Source organism: Diceros bicornis, chromosome 28 (genome assembly GCF_020826845.1).
Source record: "Diceros bicornis minor isolate mBicDic1 chromosome 28, mDicBic1.mat.cur, whole genome shotgun sequence".
Lineage (NCBI taxonomy): Eukaryota > Metazoa > Chordata > Mammalia > Perissodactyla > Rhinocerotidae > Diceros > Diceros bicornis.
Genome location: NC_080767.1, coordinates 35,504,148 through 35,523,064, shown reverse-complemented (window position 1 = coordinate 35,523,064; position 18,917 = coordinate 35,504,148). Strand labels below are relative to the sequence as shown.

General features: G+C 45.4%; 1 protein-coding gene across 2 annotated transcripts; it reads right to left on the bottom strand.

Annotated features, from left to right (window-relative positions):
* Window positions 1-89: 89 nt before the first annotated feature.
* On the bottom strand, window positions 90-16,683 carry ZNF79 (zinc finger protein 79). 2 transcript variants are annotated; one of them, XM_058524108.1, is made up of 5 exons: window positions 15,271-16,683; window positions 11,902-11,990; window positions 9,790-9,916; window positions 8,900-8,995; window positions 90-2,965 (listed from the first exon to the last, which is right to left on the bottom strand). In XM_058524108.1, the coding sequence occupies exons 2-5, from the start codon at window positions 11,932-11,934 to the stop codon at window positions 1,794-1,796; spliced, it is 1,428 nt and encodes a 475-aa protein (XP_058380091.1). In that variant the 5' UTR covers window positions 11,935-11,990; window positions 15,271-16,683; the 3' UTR covers window positions 90-1,793. The 2 variants fall into 2 exon arrangements, with proteins under 2 accessions (XP_058380091.1, XP_058380090.1); XM_058524107.1 differs by having other exon boundaries at window positions 16,078-16,683.
* Window positions 16,684-18,917: the final 2,234 nt, after the last annotated feature.

Genomic DNA, 18,917 nt, shown 5'->3' with positions numbered 1-18,917 from the left:
TGCTTTTTGTGGACACATAGACGTAGAGCTCCTTATAAGAAAACAGTTGGCCAGGAAGAAAACTTATAGTTAGGCAGTTAGGCACAAATACACAGGGCGGAAGCTCCTCCTCCCAGACCAGTTAAATCATTTGGAGGGTTGGGGGCCCATGGCCTGCAAGGCTTCATTCCCCACATCTGGGGATTCAGAACCACTGATGGGAGCAAAAGAACTCAACCATTATTGTGAGTCCCTGACTGATCCGAGTTAATGTGAAATTCGGAATGTCAAGTTGACTTCTGTGGTGAACTGAGTTTCTGAGCCCTATGAACCTGTTTGCTTTACACTGGCAACAGGCTCTTTTCTGTTCTCTTTTCACCTCCCCCAAGTCTCTTCCTCATCCTCCCTTAGTGCTGTTCCTTTGGACTCACTTTTTAGAGCTTATTTCCCCCTTTGTTATTAGACAATATGCAGTGAAGGAAGGGATGAACTGCAAGACTTCTGGGGGCTGGGACAAGCCACACCCGAGTTGGGAATGATGAACCCAAGAACTGGCTTCCTTGCCATTGGTCACTAATTTGCTCCCATGAATTTTGTCAATAGTCCCTTTAAGTAGGTGGGTTTTCATCACCCAGGTGCGAGCAGGGTTGGAGCACTGGCTTGAGTGGAAACTTGGGGGCTTGCAGGTGTGTGTGTGTATGTGCAGCAGCAGCATTCTGACACATGCTAAGTCACCAAGGAGTCAGAGCTACAAGCCTCAGGTGATGGTTAAGGGCACAACCAGCTTCCCTTAGAGCAGAAGACGAGGAACGGGGAGTCTTCTCTGAGAAATGAAATGTTTACCTTACCCAAACCAGGGAAGCACAGGAGTTGGTTAGAAGTGCTGAGATGAGATCACACTAGTTGGGAGTGAGGATGGTATATGTGGCAAGGTAGGACCCAGGTCAACAGGGTTAAAAAGCTGGATCTGGCCTTCATCAGGAGGAAGAGGAGTGAAGAATGACCTACCCACCCGTGTCTGAGCCAGGGAAAACATGGATGTCATCAGATTGCCCCAATCTCGTGGGTCTTCCTCCCTGTTAGGGTCTCCATTTAGCGCCTTGCTGAGGGATTTCATTAGCTTCCTCCTGCACCCTCGGCCTCTGGGTGGTCCCTCGCTTTGGGTCTGTAGTCTTTACAGAACCACCACCTAAAACAGCTCACAAAGTGGAGCTGGGGCCTGGCAGTGTCTTCTGGGTCTATTTACATAGCTTCAGCCTTAGGAAGTGAATATCCCTCCCTGCCCCCAAGGAGACTAGCATTTAATAGTTGGCCCTAGAATCCTTTTCACTTGAGGAATTTACTCCCCCAAATCAGACACCTTAGAGACCCCATTATGGAGAAATGTTCATTCCTGGCCAATGTTCCTGGTTCTCCTTTGGCAAACAGTCCTTGTTCAAGGGGAGATGACAGCTGTTGCCAAACTACCTGGCTTTGAAGGAGGAACCAAGTCCTCCACCCATTTGATTTGATCACTTATTTCCTATAAACGAAGGTTTCTGGAGTGCTTGCTACACAAAGAGCACTTTGGCCCACTGAATATGGTGAATCTCTAAGACAGGGTGATGTGACCTGGGCTGTTTATGCTTACTGAAGATGTTAAGAAGGAATACAGCTCCCCAGACGTTCCACATCCAACATGTAAAAAAGTGATTTAATAGAGATGCTGCTGCATGCAGCTCTGGGCAGGAGACTATCCAAGTCAGATGTCTCCAGCTTCTTTCAGGCTCCCTGCGTTTACCTGTCAGGTCCCCATCCCTTGGTCATGTTCCCAGTTACTCTCTAGCATGGAGTCTCTGATGTCTAATGAAGGCTGAACTACACCTGAAGGCCTTCCCACACTCGCTACATCCGTAGGGTTTCACAGCAGTGTGAGTTCTCTGATGCTGACTGAGGGATGAACTCTGGTTAAATGCCTTTCCACACTCACTGCACTCGTAGGGTTTTTCTCCAGTGTGAATAATGTGATGGCGAATAAGGGCTGAGCTCTCACTGAAGAATTTCCCACATTCATTACATTGATACGGCTTCTCCCCAGTGTGGGTCTTTTGGTGGATTATAAGATTTGTACTTTGGCTGAAGGCCTTCCCACACTCGCCACACTTGTAGGGTTTCTCTCCAGTGTGAGTCCTCTGGTGGTTCGTGAGGTTTGCGCTCTGGCTGAAGGCCTTCCCACAGGCGTTACACTTGTAGGGTTTCTCCCCTGTGTGGATTCTCTGATGCTGAATAAATGCTGCACAGTAACTGAAGGCCTTCCCACACTCACTGCACTTGTAGGGCTTCTCCCCCGTGTGAGTCCTCTGGTGGTTTGTAAGATTTGCGCTGTGACGGAAGGCCTTCCCACAGTCACTGCACTCATAGGGCTTCTCTCCGGTGTGAATTCTCTGATGCTGAACAAGGGCTGAGCAGTCGCCAAAAGCTTTCTCACACTCACTGCATTTGTAGGGCTTTTCTCCAGTATGAGTTCGCTGGTGTTTTGTGAGGTTTGCATTCTGGCTGAAGGCTCTCCCACACTCGCTGCATCTATAAGGCTTCTCTCCAGTGTGAATCCTCTGGTGCTGAATGAGAGACGAGCTCTGGCTGAAGGCCTTCCCACATTCGTGGCACTCGTATGGCTTCTCCCCAGTATGGCTCTTCTGATGCTGAGAAAGGGAAGAACAGTAACTGAAGGCTTTGCCACAGTCGTTACATGTGTACGGCTTTGCTCTGTGAGGTTTCTTCATCTCTGTCTCCTTCCTGAAGCTCTTTGTATGTTTCTCCCATTTCCGGGGCCTCACTTCTGCAGGAACTCTCTGTTGTGGAGAAAGGACTGGTCTCAGATTGAAGCTCTTCCCCACCTCACTGTTCTTGTGACCTGACTCCCCAGGGGGCATCTCTACACTTGTGTCTTGGAATGATTCTCCAGAAATGTCCTGCTCGGGTGGGGATTCAGAGACAATCTTCCGGTCTGAAAAAAAGGTAGAAAAGCATTTTTTTTCCTTTGGTGGAAGAAAAGATACTCCCAAAATACAGAAGGCTGAAGGAATCTGGCCAAGCTCTTAGGCAGACAGGTTTGATGCCTCGTCTCCTGTCACCCAGGACGTTTCTGTTCTAAACCGTAAATCATGACCAATGTGGCTCCTCAGAGACCCTAGCAGCCTTTGCTCCCCTTCCTAAACTACAAAGGGATGAAGTTTAGCCTCATCCTCTGCCTCAGATGCAATACTCCTCTCCTTTCTTATTTCTGACGCGCCTCTCCTGGTTTTTTTTTTGTGAGGAAGATAAGCCCTGAGCTAACATCCGTGCTAATCCTCCTTTTTTTGCTGAGGAAGACCGGCTCTGAGCTAACATCTATTGCCAATCCTCCTCCTTTTTTTCCCCCAAAGCCCCAGTAGATAGTTGTATGTCATAGTTGCACATCCTTCTAGTTGCTGTATGTGGGACACGGCCTCAGCATGGCTGGAGAAGCGGTGCATTGGTGCACGCCCGGCATCCGAACCTGGGCCGCCAGTAGCGGAGCACACGCGCTCACCCACTAAGCCAAGGGGCCGGCCCCTCTCTGCTTTTGCCAAGTACTGGGTGGTCAGTCTCAAGCTGTCTTTTTTTTTTTTTTTTTTTTGTGAGGAAGTTCAGCCCTGAGCTAACATCCATGATAATCCTCCTCTTTTTGCTAAGGAAGACCTGCTCTGAGCTAACATCTATTGCCAATCCTCCTCCTTTTTTTTTCCCCAAAGCCCCAGTAGATAGTTGTATGTCATAGCTGCACATCCTTCTAGTTGCTGTATGTGGGATGCGGCCTCAGCATGGCCGGAGAAGTGGTGCGTCGGTGCGCGCCTGGGATCCGAACCTGGGCCGCCAGCAGCGGAGCGCGCACACTTAACCGCTAAGCCACGGGGCCGGCCCTCAAGCTGTCTTCTTAGCCTGACAATTCTCAGTGTGGTTTTGGGCAATCTGTCTACCAGTTTACATACTTCTCTTGAAAAAGCTGATGACCAATGCCAGCAAGATGAATTCTTTCACCTGTCTGATCAGTGAGATTTCCAAAAATGGTTAATTTAGAGTGTTGGTAAGGGTGCAGCATGATGGGATATCTTAGACACCAGTACAGCTGCATAAATTGGGAGAAGCTTTCTGGAGAGCAATCTGGTCGCATGTGTCAAGAGTCTTTAAAATGCTGACACCAGAAGTCCACTTGTAAGAACTTATCCTAAAGGAGGGATGTGAGATCATACAGAGCTGCGTCGACAGGCCCTTGTCACAGCACCACTTGTCAGAGGAAAAGCAAACACCTAAATGTTTAATAATAAGGGAATGACAATAGTGTAGCCAATCGAGGGACATGATTTAGCAATTATAAGTCATGTTTGAAATCTATACACTCGAATTCCTTTTTGCACAAAGGCATTTATCAAAAAAACACTGGAAAGATACACAATGTGAATGTAAGTTGTGTCATCTTTGGGTTGTGGGATCAGAGGTGATTTTTATTTTCCTCAGTGCTTATCTGTATTTTCTAATGTTCTCCAGTTGACAGTATTATCTTTATAATAAAAGTTATAAAACATTCTGTTAAAGTGGAAAGGAATATGTAAAAGTACATACTGTCATCTCAATTTTGGAAAAATATATTACTGCATTTTATGAAATGGAGAAGACTGAAGGTTCCCTCTGTGTGGTGGGATGATAGGGGATCTTGATTTTCTTTTTTATTCTTTTCCAAATTTTAAGTGAACTTATATTATTATTATTATTTTCCTTTTGGAAGATTGGCCCTGAACTAACATCTGTTGCCAATCATCCTCTTTTTTTCTCCCCAAAGCCCCCAGTACATAGTTGTATATCTTAGTTGTAGGTCCTTCTAGTTCTTCTATGTGGGACTCTGCATCAGCATGGCTTGATGAGCAGTGAGTAGGTCTGCACCCAGGATCCGAACCAGCTAACCCTGGGCTGCCAAAGCGGAATGCGGGAACTAAACTGCCACGCCACTAGGCTGGCCCCGAACTTGTATTATTTTTACTAGAAAAAAAGTTATTTTAAAAAAATAAATAACACTGCTTTTATAATCAAATAGATATTTTTTATTTTATTTATTTATTTTTTTTGTGAGGAAGATCAGCCCTGAGCTAACATCCACGCCAATCCTCCTCTTTTTGCTGAGGAAGACTGGCCCTGGGCTAACATCTGTGCCCATCTTCCTCCACTTTATATGGGATGCCACCACAGCATCGCCTGACAAGCGGTGCATCGGTGCACGCCCGGGATCTGAACCCGGGCCGCCAGCAGTGGAGCGTGTGCACTTAACTGCTACACCACAGGGCCAGCCCCAAATAGATGTTTTTTAAAAGAAGAGTTAATGATTCTTACCTCTCTTTGGGACCTCATTCATTTTAAGAGAAAACTTTAAAATGTGAAGAATGTATCATATCTAGAAAGTGTTAATCAGTGAAGCATGGGGTCTCAGACACCTCTCCCTGTCTCCAACACAGGGGCTTGTAGGAAAGGGGGTGGAGTTTTAGGGAGGGCTATGGAGGAGCTTCTTGTCACAAAAGTCAATTTTCCTGAAAAGAGTCTTCCTGTTTCTACCTTATTTCTCAGAGGAGGGACCAGCAGGGTGAGTTCTAGGTACACTTTATTCAAATTTCTATACAGAATCTTGGCCCAGACTGCCCGGGTTCAGGAGTGGCTAGGTGTAATCCAAGGGCTTGTTATTATGGTGGACCCCTCCCCGTGAACCATCCGAAATGGTTTCCCGTGAAGCACGTCTCCTTCTGAGGTGCATGTGCGTACTAATGCCTCGTCTACCGAGGGCATAGGTGTCCTGTTTCAGGTTGAGAGTGTCTCTATGTAACATGGTATTTGACCATATATGGCTTTGACAGCTCTCACAAACAGACCATCTATCTGAGTAAAAGATGGAAAGGAGGAGAAAAGTGACAAGAAAAGAAGCAGTGAGAGAAAGAAGCAATTCAGGAGACCATGTGATGTTCATGAATTGTCGTACCTTAGCCCCCATCTCCACTGGGTGCTGGCTCCTGTATAAAACTGTCTCATGACATCCAAAACCAAATATACCCAAAACACAACCGCTGACTTTCCTTTCAAGCCAGTGTCTTTGTCAGTCTTCCCATTCACCCAACTGCTCAAGCCAGGGTCATACTTCAAACCTCTACCCTCACATCCAATTCACTAGCAAGTCCTGTTGGCTTTCGCACCCAAATATGTTCCGAATCCCTACGAGCCACCATCATCTCTCCCCAGAATGTCTGCAACAGACTCCTAACTGATCTCCCTGCTTCTACTCTTGAATCCTGAAAGTCTATTCTCTACACATCTGCTGAGTTATCTTTTTAAACACAAATCAAATACAGTCACTCATCGCTTAACGATGGGGATCCATTCTGCGAGACACGTCATTATTTGATTTTGTCATTGTGCAAACATCACAGAGAGTACTTACACAAACCTAGATGGGACAGCCTACTACACACCCAGGCTATATGGTACTCATCTTCTGGGTCCAGTGTCATAAACGCAGCCTGTTGTTGACTGAAACACCATTATGTCGTGCATGACAGTATTGTCCCTTCCCTGCTCAAAACCCTCAGTGGCTTCCCATCTTCCTGTTAGAATAAAATCTGAATGCCTCACCATAGTCTCCAAAGCCCTACACGATCTGCCCCCTGCTTACCTCTTGTTTACTGAGTCCTAGGGTCTCTGATCCTAACACAAGCTAGACTCATTCCCAGCTCAGAGCTTCAGGGCACGCGCTGTGGCCCAGAATGTTCCTCCCCAGGTACTCACATGGCTGGCTCATTCTCTTCCTCCAGGTCTCAGCTGCAATGTCACCTCCTCGAAGTGGTCTTTCCTATCCATCTTATCTAAAATAGCCCCCTACCCCATCCTATTCCCATTCTCATCTTCATACCTCCAGTCACTATCCCCTATCCTGCTTTGTTTTCTTCACAGTACTCACCACTATCCAGAATCATATCAGTTATCTTAATTACTCATTTTATTTATGTTCCTCACTACGATAGAAGCAGGGACTATGTCTTGTTCTCTGTTGTACCTCCAGTAGCTAAAACAATGCCAGGCATGTACTAAATGCTTAATGCGCATTTGTTGACCAAAGGAATAATGAAATGAGTGAGAAGGAGGCAAACTGATCACTGGGTCTGGGGTAGTATCAACATCTACAACAGAAGTTCCCAAAGCAAGAGTGAGACAGAAGCTACTTTAAAGACCCGGGTCTGTCACTGTGGGAGGGGTGGGAAGGGAGAGTGGAGGCCCATGGAGGTGTAGCAATGCCCAGGATACTCTGTGGTCTCAGAGCAGAGGTGCAACTCCACAGAAGCAGTGTTTCAGTCACTCTCATAGCCAGATTTAACACTTCCCTCAAACCACTTCCCTATCACAGGGCTGATACAGCACTTCCTCACTGACAACTTTTGTTCTCATATATTAGTTTGTCAAATAAGTAAGAAGGGTTCCATTATCCACATTTTTCAGATATAGAAACAGATGACCACATCATTTAGTGGTCATCTACTGAATCCATGTAGTTACTACACAGCAGGCTTGGACCTGAATGCCTATCTTTCATGGGTCCATATCCAAAGTTGCCTCTATACTGATACCCAACACTACTACCTCAGAGCACAGACCCTTGGTGGTAGCACTCTTTCCTGACTTCTGTTTCTAACAACATGGTGACTGGAACCCTTTAGAGTAAAAAGCATCTTGACTCTCTCCGAGACTGATGAAACCTTTTTCCAGAAAAATGTAGTTACTGCCCTAGCCACAAAATACCTCGTTCAATTTCTGAAGTTCCACACAGGGTCTATGGGTTCAGGGTAAAAGGCCCTGCACAACAAATATAGTGTTGGGAAGGCGGGGCACCTTGGGAGAAGGAAGCAGCAGGACTAGTGACGTTCCCTGTAAACAGAAATGTTCCAGCAGGTGTGAGTGCTGCCTGTAGTAACAATGAGGGCTGAGAGTGACAGGCCACTTAGAAAGAGGATGATAAGACAGGAAGGAGAAGCGAGTTCACATGAACCGGGCACAAAATAAGCCAGGGGCTTTGTTTTCATTGCCCTACAGCAACCATAATCAGTAACTACAGCTATAAAGCATTAGGCTGCATTTTTAGAAAAATTTAAAACTTTGGTCACTTTAAAGTTGTTAAGTTCATTGGTACCTTGGACGCTTTCAGTTTCAAAATATCAAAAGTGGCTGAAACCACAGGGTGAAGCTACTGAGGCCCAGCCAGAGGTCCCACAACGGCAGGGGCTGAAATATGAAGACGGGGCTGGAGTGAGCAACCTTAGATGAAGAGCAAGACATAAACACTGAAATTATGCTTTCCGTTGCTTTTATTTTTCCTGAGTTTCTTAGTATCAGTGCTTTAGAAAATTCTGGCATAGCCATATAGGGGGAGAGAAGGGAGGGGAGGGGGCACTAGAATCCAATTAAGGGCCAGAGAGGGGAGCAGCGGTAGGTGTCACAGCTGGAGGTATGGGTAAAGGTGGGCACCTGAGGTCCTCAGTCAGGTGAACCCCAAGCAGGGAATGTGCTCGGCCAGCACAGACGACTCATTCCCCCAGAGCCAGCAATACCCTGTGCTCCCACATATCTTCCAGCCTGGGGAGACTGTGACGAGGTGGCATGGAATAGCAGGCTCTGGAGTCCGACAGACCTTGCTTCATACCCCAGCCTCGCCACTTTCTAGCTGTGAGGCTCTGAACCAGTGAGTTAGCCTCTTTCAGCTTTAATTTCCTCATCTGTACAATGGGAATAATAATATCTACCTCCCAGAATTAATAAAATAATCAAATGCACGAATGCGTGTTTCAAAGGGCTTTCGCTCCTGAGACTCGCACTGGCTTAGTGCTTGCCCACTTACCTGGACGGGTACTCCTTAGGCTTTCTCCCTCCAGCACCCATGAGCCTTCCCTCTGTTCCAACTGAGAGTTCATGCCAGGCTGGGAAACTGGAAGTCCTATTCAAGGGGAAAAAAATGGGCTTTAGAGATCTGTACTAAGTATAAATAGGACCCAGAACCCAAGGAAGTGGAAAAAGGCCACTTAGGTCATTCGTTTCATTCATTCAACAAATATTTATTGAGCACTTACTTGGTGCCGGGGACTAGGGGACACAGCAATAAGACAGATATGGTGCCAAGGTCTTGGTAAAGCATTTCTGGAAGGAGCTAAAGAAACAGCCTCAGGCCGGCCCCGTGGCTTAGCGGTTAAGTGCGCGCACTCCGCTGCTGGCGGCCAGGGTTCGGATCCCGGGCGCACACCGACGCACCACTTCTCCGGCCATGCTGAGGCCGCGTCCCACATACAGCAACTAGAAGGATGTGCAGCTATGACATACAACTATCTACTGGGGCTTTGGGGGAAAAAATAAATAAATAAATAAAAATTAAAAAAAAAAAAAAAAAAAAAAAAGAAACAGCCTTAAGGAGCGGTCAAGCCAGGGAGTTAAGCTAAGCCCATAACGCAAGCTCTTTAGGAAGACAGGAACTTACTGAATGTGGAAGAACTGGCCTGAAGGTTACCACAGCCGTCCTGGGAAGTAAGAAAATGGGGAGGTGCAGCCTCAGGGGGTGCAAAATGAAACTATTTCCCAACTGGGAATGCAGAGACCTTTCACTAGAGAACGAGGAGGAATAATACTAATAATAATAATCCCTGCAGTGTGTCAGAGCAATTCAGGATCCCTCAACAGTGCAAAGTGCCACACATTTTCAGAATTGAGCAGATTCTGAATTTTAAATGGTTTCCTTACCCAGTAGGACCAGGTTTCTGGACTTTTCTGGTATCCCCTCCTTGAACCTGTCCCTCGGAGCAGGGACCGAGTGCCCCCACCCCTCCTGGGTAACAGCTTCAGTCACACTGCTGAAGGGCGTGAATCCCTGAAACAACAAGCACATTCCTTCTTGCCCAGCGGCCTTAGGATATCGGGCAGGCGGGCGGGGGGACGACGACACGACTCTGGGTGAGGAAGCCTGCAAAGAATCTTTGAAAGGATTCAGGGCGCTGGGTAGTTCCAGAAAAACTTTTATTGATCACTTCCTGTGTGCCTAACACTATACTGGATACTGACACACAAAAATAAAATACAGTATGTCTTGTCTTCATATGTTTATAATTCTGGTAGATTTTACATATAAATAGATAATGTGTATATATATGAGCAGTAATTGGGCAGAAACTAATAGGTGCTTGGGAATTAAAAGAGCCAATACAGAAAAAACAAAATTAGAATGTATGAGTTTATGCAATGAGGAATCAGGTGCAAATTAGCAAAGAAATGTGACAGCTGAATGTTTTCAGAACATTTAATAAACATTTCCATGAACTCTGACATCACACAGTACAGCAGGAGAGCCAGGCAGGTACAAAACACCTGCAATAACGTATTCAAGAGATGGACAGACCAGTTGTTAGGATAACAGAAGAAGAAACCCGGGTGGAGGGCGGTGGGCAGGACAACGAGAGGGGACCACAGAGAGAAGGCAATCACTGAGCCAGCCTTGAAGAAGGTTCCTCAGATGGAGAAAGAGAAGATCCAGCCAGGCTCGGGACGCATGAGCAAAGGTATGAAGGCGAGAAGTCTCTGTGTCTGTATTCAGCCCAGGGAGTGGCAGCTCCATTCACTTCATTGGCCACATCAGAAACCTGGGTGTTATCCTCTCCTTTCCTGCACCTCCCCATAAATCAACTGCCTATTCATTCTTCCTCCTCAGCATCACTAGAATTCATTCATTTCTCTCCATGCCCCATTACTGCTTGTTTTAAGCCAGCAGCATTTCTCAAATTATAACTAGTTTCCTGATCTCTAATTTTACTTGTTCTTCCAATCCATCCTTCACACTGAGAAATGCATTAAACGGGACAAAGAGGGTCATTTTTTAAAACTATGAAAGGTTTAAAACATTTGGGTCATTTCATAATAAAGAGTAAAACTCACTATAAAGATGTGTTATGAAACAAATAACAAATATATAATTCATAAAGGAGAAATTGTAGGAAGTTAAAGGAGAAATTTAAAATATTACAGCTACAAGAGATATTAAAAAAATTCAGTTGTTGAGAGTTAATACCAAATAAAAAAATAAAGGTATGGAACAACTGAGCAATTTAATGAATAAGGTTGAGCTAACAGAGTCATCAAACCCTATGCCCTACAATCACATTATACCTGGGTGTTCTGTGTTGACGAGAGACATAGACTCTGTCCCCATGGATCATGGACCAGCCCAATGGGCAAAGAAACCAAAGTCACAATTTTTGAATATCTTAAAAAAATAAGACTCACAGCCAAAAAGTTTCAATATAAACAAGAAAGGAAGAAAATGAATTAGGGATTCAACTCGAGAGGTTAAAATAATGAATTTTAAAATAAATCTGAGGAGAGCAGAAGCAAAAAATTAATATTGAAAAATTTGTTAATAAAGAATAAACTGATGAGGAAATCCAACAGCAGACTTTCTAAAAATGAAAATAAACAGAATATCTAGTTTAGTCAAGAAAAAAAGGAAGACAGTTCCTACCCTCAGAGAAGTATGACTATGCAATGAAATATAGCAGAAATGATTCTGTAGAATACTCTCAATGAAATGGGGGAAATATTAATCAAATTCTGCTGAGTGGAAATAAAAAGGTTACAAAGCAGAACAAATCCATTTTGGGAAAACAGAAAAGGAAGAATATGACTGAAAGCATACAAATAAAAATGTTAATTATCTCTTTGTGGGATGAAAGGGTGTGTTTTCTATCTTTTATAGGTTTTCTACAATGAACATGAATTTCTTTTGCAATTAAAAGTTTTTAAAAATTCTTAATATTAAAAAAAAAAAAAAAAGAAGCTGCCTCTCAGAGTAAATTTCCAACTTACGTGGGGCCCAGCTGTGAGGAGACCAGCCACCATTCCTTCCTCTCCTGTGCTTTCCTCTTGGGGAAGGGCAGGGTCCAGAGAAGGTGGCTCTGGAGGAAGAGAAAAAAACCAATGAGGCACAAAAGTTTACAGCTCACCAAGCTAGAAAGTCTCACATTCTCACTCTGAAGAAGGGGTTCAAAAGACATTGCAGGTTCCAGGGCAGTTGACTGAATTGCAGACCTGCAGTGGGATGTAAATTTTCCCATTCCCCTTCCTATCTCAGAAATCCCATCAATTCACTCAGACCTAGGGAGGTATTAGAGTATAACAGACGCTCAAGTATCCCAGATCCACCACTTACTAGCAGCGTGGAAATCACGTAACCTCTCTAAGTCTCATTTGTCGCATCTGTAAAATGGGGATACTAATCCCTTGGAAGGATGCTGTGAAGATTAAAGGAAAATGCAGAGAAAGCAGCTGGCACAATGCCTAGCATGTAAGTATACAGTTTATAAATATTACCTATTACTTACTTTTTTGGAGAAAGTGGTCTGCCAATTTAACACATTTGCTTAATCAAAAGAAGAGGTAAAAGGGCCGGCCCCGTGGCTTAGTGGTTAAGTGTGCGCGCTCCACTGCTGGCAGCCCGGGTTCGGATCCCGGGCGCGCAATGATGCACCGCTTCTCCGGCCATGCTGAGGCCGTGTCCCACATACAGCAACTAGAAGGATGTGCAACTATGACATACAACTATCTACTGGGGCTTTGGGGGAAAACAAATAAATAAATAAATAAAATTATTTAAAAAAAAAGAAACTAAAAAAAAAATTAAAAATAAAAAAAAATTTTAAAATTTAAAAAATTAAAAATAAAATAAAAAAATAAAAAATAAAAATAATAAAAAAAAAAAAAAAAAAGAAGAGGTAATGAACAAGTGGAATTCATCCCAGGAATGCAAGATTGGTTCAACATACAAAAATTAATCTATTAATACACGATGTTAATATAAAGGAAAAAAACCCCACATGATCATCTCAATAAACACCGAAAAGGCCATTTTACAAAATCTGACACCCTTTCATGATAAAACACACGCAATAAACTAGGAATAGAAGGGAACTTCCTCAACTTGATAAAGAGCATCTATGAAAAACCCAGAGCTAACATCATACTTAATAGTGAGAGACTGATGCTTTCCCCCTAAGAGCAAGAACAACATAAGGATGTCTGCTCTCGCCACTTCTATTCAGTGTTATACTGGAGGTTCTAGTGAGGGCAATTAGGCAAGAAAAAAAAATGAAAGGCATCCAGATTGGAAAGGAAGAAATAAAACTGTCTCTATTTGTGGATAACATAATTTTGCGCGTAAAAAACCCTAAGAAATTCACATAAAAACTATCACAGCTAAACAAGTTCAGCAAGGTTGCAGGATAAAAGATGAATATAGGGGCTGGCCCCGTGGCTTAGCGGTTAAGTGAACACGCTCTGCTACTAGATCCCGGGCGCGCACCAATGCACCGCTTCTCCGGCCATGCTGAGGCTGCGTCCCATGTACAGCAACTAGAAGGATGTGCAACTATGACATACAACTAACTACTGGGGCTTTGGGGGAAAAAAAAAGGAGGAGGATTGGCAACAGATGTTAGCTCAGAGCCAGTCTTCCTCAGCAAAAAGAGGAGGATTAGCACAGATGTTAGCTCAGGGCTGATCTTCCTCACACACAAAAAATAAATAATAATAAAAATAAATAAATAAAAAAAGATGAATATAAAATTAAAAGACAACATAATCATAAAAGGGCAAGACATTTCTCCAGCTATATTTCTATACACTAACAATGAATAATCCAAAAACGAAATTCAAAAAAAAGTCCATTTATAGGAGCACTGAAAGAATAAAATACCTAGGGATAAATTTAACAAAGGAAGTGCAAGACATGTACATTGAAAACTACCACACATTGCTGAAAGAAATCATAGAAGATCTAAATAAATGGAAAGATATCCCATGTTCATGGATCGGAAGACAATAATGATGGATGGCAATACTCACCACATTAGTCTACAGAGTCAATGCAATTCCTATCAAAATCTCAGCTGGCGTTTTTACAGAAACTGAAAAGTTGATCTTAAAATTCATACAGAAATGCAAGAGACCCAGAATAAAGCACAAGCAACAAAAGAAAATACAAACTGGATTTCACCAAAATTAAAAAAATTGTGCTTCAAAGGACACCATCAAGAAAGTGAAAAGATAACAACAGAATTGGAGAAAATCTCTGCCAATCATATATCTCCTAAGGGTCTAGTATCCAGAATATATAAGGAATTCTTACAACTCAACAATGAAAAGATAATCCAATTTCAAAACGGGCAAAGGATTTGAATAGATATTTCTTTAAGCAAGATATACAAATAGCCAATAAGTACATGAAAAGATGCTGAACAGCATTAGGCATTGAAGAAATGCCATATCTTCATTGCTATATCTTTGATATGTTTTGATATTAAACAGAGTTACCATATGTCACAGCATTTCCTCTCTTCTTATATATTATATAAACCTCTTAGGAATACACCCAAGAGAAATGAAAACATGTTCACACGAAAACTTGTGTAGGCATGTTCACAGCGTTATTCTTAACAGCCAAAACTGGAAACCACCCAACTATCCATCAACTGCAGATAAACAAAATGTGGACTATCCATATAAAGGAATATTATTCAGCCATAAAAAGGAATGAAGTACATTTATCCATGTTACAACATGGATGAACCTTGAAACATTATGCTAAATGAAAGAAGCTATATGCACATATTGTATGATTCTGTTTTTATGAAATGTCCAGAATAGGCAAATCCATAAGGACAGAAAGTAAATTAGTGGTTGCCAGGGACTAGGGGGAAGGGGCAATGGGGAGTGATGGTTAATGGGTATGAGTTTCTTTTTGGGGTGATGAAAACGTTCTGGATTAAAGAGCGGTTGATGGCTGCACAACTTTGTTAATATACTAAAAGCCACTGAATTGTATACTTTAAAAGTGAATATTAGGCCGGCCCTGTGGCTTAGAAGTTAAGTGCGCGCTCCGCTGCTGGTGGCCCGGGTTCAGATCCGGGCGCGCACCGACGCACCGCTTCTCCGGCCATGCTGAGGCCGCGTCCCACATGCAGCAACTAGAAGGATGTGCAGCTGCACATGCAACTATCTACTGGGGCTTTGGGGGAAAAATAAATAAATAAAATTAAACAAAAAAAGTGAATATTATAGCATGTGAGTTATATCTCAATAAAAAAAATAGTAGAGGTAGTGTAGTCCTCAGAAATCGCTCAGAAAAAGAACAGGTCTGGATACTGACTGGTCTCAGCACATTATGTGATTCAGTTGTACCTAATTCCACGGTGTCTTATTTTCCTCTTTGGTAGCATGGGGAGGATGATAACCATTCTGTTTGTTCCCAGGTCTCTGGGGAAGACAGCATGAAACGCTGGATGTGAAATTGCACTTGAAGACTTACAGACCAATACATGGACCCCTTGATCTAGGGCAGGATGGCACAGGCCTCGGTGGTTAAGATTACATACACATTTGTTCTGTTCTGCAAGGCGTTCAAGGTGCTTTCAAAAACGTTTATTTGATGTTTACAGTTCTTAGAGGTAAATGAGGTAATTAATGTTTTTTACCCTTTCCTCTATTAAGAAACACAACTTAAAAAACCTGGCCGGTACTCGCCAGCTTAAACAGGAACCCTAGTCTTCTGATTCCAAATCCCCAGTATCCTCCACGACTTCACCATCCAACTGGGTCAAACCTGCCCTCAACCTCAGGTGGAGCCAATAGGCTCCTGTTCCGAGCATCCTTGGCTGCTTCAAGAAGGGCTGGAAGATCAGAAGCCACCGAGGAGACCTTGGGTACGTCCCATTTTCCTTCCCAGGACCCATTTCTCTCCACTCTCTAACGCCATCGGTCCATCAAGCAGATCGCGGTAAGGGGTAGGATACTCAGAGATTATCCAGGCCTGAGATCCTCACACTTTTTTGACCCCAGAATTCTTCATTCAAAAAATGATCGCCCCCAACCACTTCTGGAAAGGACAACTGCAGGGCTCTGGTCTGGGTCGCACAGCGGTGTCAGGGGGCAAGCTGGAACAAGCGGCCGGATCTCCTGCCAACCTCTCCCTCCACCACTCCTTCTCACCTCCTTCCTCCAGCATCTGGGTCCCACCTGGCGCCACGGCCTCCTAGCAGTTTCCTAAGCGTCAGCGGCGCCTCTCTGCAGCCCCAGCCCCACTCTGCAGGCCTGCTCTGACTGCTCCCGGGCTGGACTCTCCTCTCCGGCCTCTCCCCTCAGAGGCCGGGTCTGAGCCCGCGGTCCTGGGCCCTGGGCGCTCCGGTCGGGCCTGTCCAGCCGCGTCTCTCACTTTCTCGCCAGGCCTCGGCTCAGGAGCCCGTGGCGCAACCACCGACTCGGGCTCGAGCAGAACACCGCGCGAGGAAACCGCAGCCGGATACCTGACAGAGCTCCCTCGCACCAGTGCGAGATCAGACGCGGGTGCCTAACGCCGACCCCTGCTCTCGCGCCAACGGGGACGCAGCTGAATAGCGTCACTTCCGGTCATGCGCACATGCCTCCTTGCCCCACTGGACTCCATTTCTCAGAAGTCTCCAGGATCTGTTCCTGGCCGAAACCTTTTTCTTCTCGGTGCCAGATTTATGACCCGTACTTCCCAGAGAGGCTTCTGCCTGTTCTCGCTCGAGAACCTATTTCCTATCATGCTTTGTTTCACATGCCTTTCAGGTCCACGGGAATAAAACGACAGGGGCCTCTGCGACATGAAACAGCTTGACCGCGAAGGATCCTGGGAGTGGTGGTTTTAGCGCAGGCGCAGATCTACGCTAGTTCTGGGCGCCTGGTTTCTCTTCAGCGGTAATACGTATCCAGAGCCGGGTCGCAGTGAACATCTCTTTCCGCGCCGTTCTCCTTGGGGCTCAACCTTAGCCGCCTTCACGGTCTTCTTGAGCCGTAGCGAAAGGTTGGGAAGAGTAAAGGAAATGAGGGCCCCTCAGTGTGAACAGAGCAGCCACGGGTTGGTGGCCTGGAACTCTCCAAGTATAACAATCCCACGGCAGGAGCGAACTTCTTCAGTAATTTCAGGAGTACAAGCGCACTTTAATAGTGTTTGATCAGCACTGTTGCGAGAGGAGATTTCTCAATAGCCTGTGCCCTGGAGGCTGCGCCAGAGGATATTTCAGTGGGCTTCCTCAGAGCGTTGACTACTCAGGCAGTTTTCTGATGACCAATTCAGTTTTAGGAGCATTTTGATATTGAGAAGATGGGAATGCGTTACCTGGGAAGCAGACATGAGTTTGGGGTTCCTAAGGCCTTTTTTCAATTTGTGCTGTTTCTGTCCCTTTCAGTCATAGCTGGTAGCATTTTTGCCAATATAATTCTCTTAAGTATGTGGGTCTTGTATGAATCTTACTGGGATTCACTCAATTAGGCAAGGCACGCCCACAGATCTCTTTGAGATGAGCCCTTCTCTAGCTTGGGCTTCTGCAGTTTTCCACTTACAACTTTGGAGGTCAGCAGTCTGAGACGGATCTCCCTGGGCTAAAATCAAAGTGTTGGCAGGGTTATGTTCCTTTTGGAGGCTCTAGAGGAGAGTCTGTTTCCTCGCCTTTTCCAGCTTTCAGAGGCTGCCTGCATTCCTTGGCTCGTGGCGTCTTCCAGCTGGTGCCGTTCTCCCCACGGCGACAAGGTCCCGCCGGTCCTAACCTTATAGTGGCCAATGGGTGGTAGTAGAGGGTTTCCTGCCTTAGTCTTGCGATCCCATCCTTAGGCACTGGGAGCTGGCAGAGTGCTTCACGCTTCAGCTAATGCAATTTTGCCCATGGCCACGGGGTGCTGTTAGGCCACTCCTTGCCTCAGGTTCGCAGAAGCCAGGATTCTCCTGGAAGTTGTTCTGAGGGCGGGGTTGGGAGATGGGGTGGGTGTCGGCAGGCAGTGCAGATTTCTACGCTGGAATGAGTAAAGCACAGCTTCTGCTGCACCTGTCCTCTGGGGATGTGTGCCTGATGGTGCTGGGCTGGGCTCCTAGGGCAGATAAGAGGACTGTCCACTAGGGCTGGCTCTTGGTCCCTTGGCATCTTTTGCTCTGATGGGAAGTCCCCAAGGGCATCTAAGGGGACCTCTGAAGAGCGTGTGTGTCCACAGTCATTGGTACCTGTAGGTGGGGGCTGGTAGCAATCAGAGGTGTTATGGGGAGGAGTTGCTGAGGAAGCAGGGTAGGACATAAAATATAAAGAGAAAAATACGTAAAGCTTTCAAATGTGAGCACTTATTCTGTGCCATCCTCAGTTCTAGTGCTTTGCGTAATTATCTCCTTTCATCCTCACAACAGCCCCATAAAGGAGATAGCATCATTATGCCCATTTTACAGATGCATAAACTGAGGTTGGAGAGGTTAAGTGACTTGTCCAGGTCACACAGGCAGTGAGTGAGTAGTACAACCAGAATTTGAACTAAGCCCACTGGCTCTTACTCACTGTACTGTGCTGGCTCCTGACCCCTGGATTATAGAAAAAAGAGGCCAAGGTGGGGTTGAAGCCCAGTGACATTTTCCTTGCCCACAAGCTTAATCATCTCCCTTGCAGCCTGGGGGCCTGACCCAGTCCCCTGCTTTTCCTCTGGTCCTTTGCCAGCCCCCATTTGCAGAGCAGGGGGATGGCCAAGCAGGAGCGGAGAGCAGCCTCTGCTTAAAGCTCCATGTTGAGAAGCGTCCAGTACAAAGACCAGTCTTCTGCAAGGTGGCTGAGAGTAGGTGGCCTGGGCAGAGACTGTGCTTCAGGGAGGATAAGCCACTTGCCCAAGCCCCCTGTGGCCTGTCGCAGGGAGTCAGATGTGGATGCGAGCAGCACAGGTGCCCAGGCTGTGCCAGTCATTAGACACCTAATGTGTGCCTGCATCTATCTGAAGGTCCTGGTCCCTGGTCTTTGGTGTGGACTCACCGATAACGGATTCTGAGACGGTGGGCAATA